Raw genomic sequence first — 5,909 nt, forward strand, 5'->3', positions numbered from 1 at the left:
GTTTTGCACGCTCTTTGTTAGTTTTGACCATTTTGCTTAATTAAAGCGCGCCTTTAATTTACCACCCGTGCGTCCAGAAAAGTCTAGTAGTGCATTTTTCTATATGAAAATAGCCCCATGCAACTTGGAGGGCGAGGGGTTAATATATGGAAACATCCGTGGGGATCTGCTGGAGCCGGTAGGGACAGGGTAACGTCAAATCCCCACCACGGCGCTGCAGAAAAGACACAATGTCCTCCTCACCAATGTCGCATAAATCTGTAGACAGCAGCACCTCTATGTGGGGAGAGCGATATCCCCCGATCCAAAAACAACTCAGACCCTGGGAAATGTCTCAGTAAAAATAGGGGGCCGTCAACAACCCGTCTGGCCCAGAGCCAGCACCCTCCTCCACCGCACGTATCGATAGTGATCCCCGCAGGCCCCAGAGACAGCTCACCGGGGGTTCCCTCTCACCGCCGTTTGCTCTAACGGGCGAGACCGCTCCTTGTTCCGCGGTCTCACGCCTCTATCGAGGGCCTCCTGCGGTCCGGTTTCCAGGCCTTGTGCTCAGGGGGATGTAAAGATGGCGCCCGTCTCTCTCCAGCGCTGCAGCACCCTCCACGAGGCCGCTGTGCGCTCCGGTGTCACGGCGGAGAGCAGCAGCCCCTCTCTTCTCCCTACCACCCCTCACCTTCTCCTCCAAGCCCGGGGCACTCTAAAATTAGTTTTAGCCACTTTCGTCCGGGCCAAATAAGGTAGTTTTGTGGCTGGAAGCGGGAGCTGCCATAAGACACGTCCTCCCTGTGTGAGATCCAGGCCACGCCCCCCGGCATCTTCCGAATTTTCTGTCATGCACACTGTAGGTCGAACATGTCTAAAATACACATCGAACCACTGTAAAGGCAAAAAAAAAAAAAAATACAATTATATGACTCAAAAACCCACATTTCAACTTTGCAGTAAGGAGTAGACTTTGATAAATCCTACCTTTTCTTCGGTTGGAGTCAACGCAAAGCTGGCCACTTGTTGTGTTGAATTCTTGTGGTCCTTGACCCCGATGACCACAAAGTCTTCTCCTTTATATGAATGCTGAACCCTCTCCTTCCACTCAGAAACCTACAAGTCACAAGATGGTAAAGTTTGAGCAACAGGTGTTACTTAATAGGACCAGCTAGAGGAGGTGGTTACTTGCAGTCATATGCTGTACTACTCCTGGTCGTTGTGCGTGCTTCAGCACCAGGAGGCACTCCAGGTAATAAAGAATTTGTAGATGTTGTTCTGTATCTTTGCTCCCATTACAAACATTTCTGATACACCTCAAGAACTCCGGCTTTGCGACATCTAGAATTTTCTGAGCCTCCACTGCGTTCATTGTCAATGAATTCAATGCCCGGTACCTAAGAAAAAAGTTAAAACATATGATGTTAGGTCATCTGAAAACCTGGAGGGGATTAAGAATTTGTTATTAAATATACACAAATCATAATAGCCATAATTCACCTTTTGCCAACAACCTCCTTTGAAATGCCTTTAGACAGCCTAGTCTGAATGTCTTTGGTCACACCTTCGAAGATTTTGAAGGAATTGTACAAATCCCGGTCCTCATGCGCCAGATTGGATGCCCTCAGTTGATGGTGGACGAATCTCTTCAGATGCTTCAAGTAATTGAATACTGTCTGGGATGTGAGTTTGATATCCTGTAGCTTAGTTAAAAATGAGATAGACTTTGGGATGTCCAGCACAAAGTTCAAGGTCACACGTTGTGGGTCCATATAGTAAAGGAATCTTGCGATGTTCTCAACCTCTTGCTTGTAGTTTTGAACACTCAGGGTCCTGTGTAAATAGTAAGCAAAACTTTGCAGAATAGGATCACTTAGCGAATGACGTTTATAGAGACCTGCAGTCTTCATCTTTTTCCGGATATCAGTTGTCCATTTTGTCTGCATAACTCTAATTTTGGTGGAAAGAACAACAAGCCAATGTTGAGATATTTTAGAAACCATGAAAAGTCAAGAAAAACCATGAAAATATAATGCGCATAAACTAACTTCTGTGTTTGCAAATCCAAAGTACTGGGTTCCTCTTCATCCTCACTTTCCATTTGTGCAGAGGCTGTGGAGTCATCAGTTTCTTCTGTGTGATCCACAGGTGCTTGTACCGGGTCCACAGACACATCTTCAGAAGCATCGACTGGATCAGCAATGCTGCGGTCACAGGATTCACTGGAAGAGATTATTAGCACTTTATCAATTACAAGACTGTAGATTTAAAAAAATACATTAGCAACTCTTCTCTGCAGTGCTATTTAAACTGTCATTTTGTATGTCAGGGATGGGTAAGGCCAAGTATACACAGCGGCATACATCCCTGAGCAAAATCTCTCTGTCCAAGCACTTGGGGTGTTTCAGCTCTTGGCTGTCAGGAGTGAGACCAAGTCTTCACTCACAGCTGCTTAAAAGTAAGTAAATTAACCCCTACTCCAATATACACACTAACCTCTCCGAATTATTCAAGTCAGCGATATTGCTTGAAATGTCTTCATTCTCCAATCTATTTTCAGAGTGCACAGGGGCTGTAGATCCTTCCACATTGGTGGCAATGGCAGGTGGCACCTCCTCTTGGAGCGCCCTATAAATTATGAAAAAAGGAAAAGAAAAAAAAACAACAACTTGGATGCATATCAATCAATCAATCAATCAAATTTATTATCGCCAAGTACATATTACATATATACAAGGAATTCTTTGTGGCAAAGAGGCAACATAATATATAACAACAGATACAACAAGTAACATCTAACAAGACAGATACAGTATATAGTCTACACATGACGATTTAATTGTTGAACAGAGAGTGGATAGAAGCTGTTTATATGGCGGTTGGTACTGCATTTGGGGACTCTGAAGCGACGTCCTGAAGGGAGTAGTTGGAATGAGGAGTGTCCCGGGTGAGAGGGATCGGATGAAATTTTCAATGCATGGGATCGAATCATAAAGATCCTGGATTTTAGGCAGGGGGGAGCCTATAATTCTCTCTGCTGTTCTGAAAGTCCTTTGTAAGCGGAGTTTGTCATGCGCAGTGGCTCCCCCATACCAGACTATCAGAGAGGAACAAATCACAGATCTGATGACAGCATTAAAGAATAAGATCAGCAGATTCTTAGACAAACCATATCTTTTCAGCTGACGCAGGGAGAACATCCTCTGTTGTGCTTTTCTTATAACAGCATCCACGTTTTTCCCCCATTTAAGATCATGAGAGATGATAACACCAAGGAATTTGGTCTCTGTGACCCTAAGAACCACTTCGTCATGGATGTAGATTGGAAGTATCTCATGTTGATCTTTCCTAATATCCACAACCATCTCGGCAGTTTTTTTAGTGTTGAGTACAAGATTATTGGCTTTACACCAGTCACATATTCTTTCCACCTCACTCCGATACAAGTCTTCAGCATTTCCCCTGATGAGACCAATCAGTGTCATATCATCGGCAAATTTCAAGATTTTTACTGAGTCTGCTGAAGAGATGCAATCATTCGTATAGAGAGAAAACAGTAACGGGGACAAAACACACCCCTGAGGTGCCCCGATGTTTGTGACCAAGGTGTCCGAAGTGAATGGTCCAACTTTTACACTCTGTATCCTGGCTGTCAGGAAGTTATAAATCCACAAGCATAAGTTGAGAGGGACTCCAAGAGCTACTATTTTCTTATGAAGTAAATTCGGATCAATGGTATTGAACGCTGAGCTAAAGTCCATGAAAAGAATCCGGACATATGAGTGCCGTTCATCTGTATGATCCAAAATGTACTTCAGTGCCAGATTGACAGTGTCGTTTGCCGAACGATTCTCCTTATAGGCAAACTGAAGCGGGTCCCATAGCTTCTGCATGAATTTTATCAGGTGGGACATCATAATTCTTTCGAAGACTTTCATAGCTACAGATGTGAGTGCTACTGGTCTATAGTCGTTCAACTCAGAGGATCCCACTTTCTTGGGGACAGGGATAATTGTGGAATTTTTCCAACACTGAGGTACAATGCACTCTTTCAGTGACACATTGTATATATTTGTCAGTATAGGGGCAAGCTGGGTAGCACATACTTTCAGACACATTGGAGATACACCATCAGGGCCAGGTGCCTTTTTGACCTTAAGTCCCTTCAGGATGCGTATCACCTCTGCCTCGGAGATCACTACTTGGGTGTTGCACAATGAATGATCTTTATATGAACAGACTGAGGAGCTTAGAGATGAATAGCCACTGTGTGTAGAGCTTGCCTCAAATCTGCAGTAGAATTCATTTAACTCTGCTGCCAGACTTCTGCTGGGGTTCAATATCCTTCCAATGTACACACAACGCAACAGGTACCGGTGTGGGTGAGGCTAAGTCCACAAGCATAGCTGCATAAAGCTGAGTAAATTTCCCCCACCCCCAATTTATATACTCTGACCTCTTTCCAATCTCTCTGACTTGGGTACTTCCGATAGGCTCTTCATTCTCCAATCTGTCATCACAGTCTTTAGGGTCCAGAGTGGCTTGAGATTCCTCCACACCGCTGGGAACGACAGTTGGCACCTCCCCTTGGAACATCCTGTAAAAATTTTGAAAAAAAAAAACACAACTTGGATGCATATCCTTCCAATGTACACACACCGCAACAGGTACCGGTGTGGGTGAGGCCAAGTCCACAAGCACAGCTGCATAAAGCTAATTAAATTCCCCCACCCCCTATAAATAAATTTACATAGAGATTTATATACATATATATATCTACATACTAACCCCTCGCTGTGGGCTGGAGATTCTTCTGTAGGTGCTTGCTCAATACTGGTGCAAGGTCTATGTGTCTCTTCATCTTGGACAGTCCTGTAAATTATAAAAAAAGAAAATGATTACCGGACAAGTAGATATACGAGACATAGGTGGACAAAAGGGGGACATACCTGGCCACCACTGGCTTGTTTACCACAAGGTATCCTCTATCCTCCAGGAAAGTAACAACAGTCTCCAAGGACCTGAGAGACAGTATATCTTCATACTTGATGGTCCCTCCTTTTGATGCAATCTTGATGAGGTTCTGCCTTGCGGTTGCCAAAGTAGCTTTTCTCTGCTCGTCAGTGTCAAACTTACAACATTGTCGCTTGAGATGTTTGGCAAGTAATGTTGTTACTTTGTAGCAGACCGGGCAGGTCATGGGCATCCTAGACAACCTATTAAAATAGAAATGCAAGATTTTTATTTCAGGAGTGGAATTATCAAAAGACTCAGTCACATGTGTGAATGTGAATTTACACTTTAATATTTGGTGTGAATTTGCACCGCAAGCGTAAGTGAGTTCACAGAAAATTCACATGTACATACCCTCTACTCCTGGCCTCTGCTTCTCTCTCCCCAGGTTTGGATAAGTTTACATTAGCGTTCGGCTGAGCTGCGTACTTCCTCCATCTAGCTCCGCCTACGTCTTCATGTGTCCTGCGTACCTATCTTTAACATTGGGTATGCAGGACATGAGGATGTATGCGGATGCATAATTTTGACATGCATGGTCAAACAGGTTGGTCACACGTGTGAAACATAGTGTTTGACAAGTGTGACCAACTTTTTACTGCTGCATAGACAGCATCAGTAGTAAAAGACAATGTTAAAAATAAAAAAAATAAAAATTAGTGATAAACTCACCTTCCGAAGGCTTCTAGAGTCATCCCGCCCCTCAGCCACGCTGCCGGCACCTTCTGTTCCCAGGGATGCATTGCGTGAATGACCTCTGATGATGTAGAATCTCGCGAGAGCGCGATTTCATCAGAGGTCATTCGCGCAACGCATCACTGGGACCGGAAGATGCTGGCAGCGTGGCTGAGAGGCGGGAGGACTCCAGGGGCCTTCGGAAGGTGAGTATATCATTATTTTTTTTATTTTAATTC

The 5,909-nt window shown here is 44.2% G+C and overlaps 1 protein-coding gene across 1 annotated transcript; it reads right to left on the minus strand.

Moving 5' to 3' along the window:
• Window positions 1-980: 980 nt before the first annotated feature.
• Window positions 981-5,690, minus strand: LOC141059340 (uncharacterized). The gene is made up of 8 exons (XM_073555665.1): window positions 5,668-5,690; window positions 4,932-5,198; window positions 4,771-4,854; window positions 4,439-4,579; window positions 2,479-2,610; window positions 2,031-2,204; window positions 1,483-1,932; window positions 981-1,379 (listed from the first exon to the last, which is right to left on the minus strand). Exons 1-8 carry the CDS (start codon window positions 5,688-5,690, stop codon window positions 1,154-1,156), a joined length of 1,497 nt encoding a protein of 498 aa, XP_073411766.1. The 3' UTR covers window positions 981-1,153.
• Between the last annotated feature and the right edge of the window lie 219 nt (window positions 5,691-5,909).

The sequence above is a fragment of the Dendrobates tinctorius genome, unplaced genomic scaffold (assembly GCF_039654945.1).
Source record: "Dendrobates tinctorius isolate UK_male_01 unplaced genomic scaffold, ASM3965494v1 ptg000227l, whole genome shotgun sequence".
Lineage (NCBI taxonomy): Eukaryota > Metazoa > Chordata > Amphibia > Anura > Dendrobatidae > Dendrobates > Dendrobates tinctorius.

Coding starts and splice junctions, on each gene's coding strand:
- LOC141059340 (XM_073555665.1), bottom strand. CDS start 5,690: ATGACTCTAGAAGCCTTCGGAAG. Junction 5,199..5,667: donor ACTCTAGAAGCCTTCGGAAG/GTGAGTTTATCA, acceptor CTATTTTAATAG/GTTGTCTAGGATGCCCATGA. Junction 2,611..4,438: donor GTCAGAGAGATTGGAAAGAG/GTCAGAGTATAT, acceptor CATAATTTATAG/GGCGCTCCAAGAGGAGGTGC.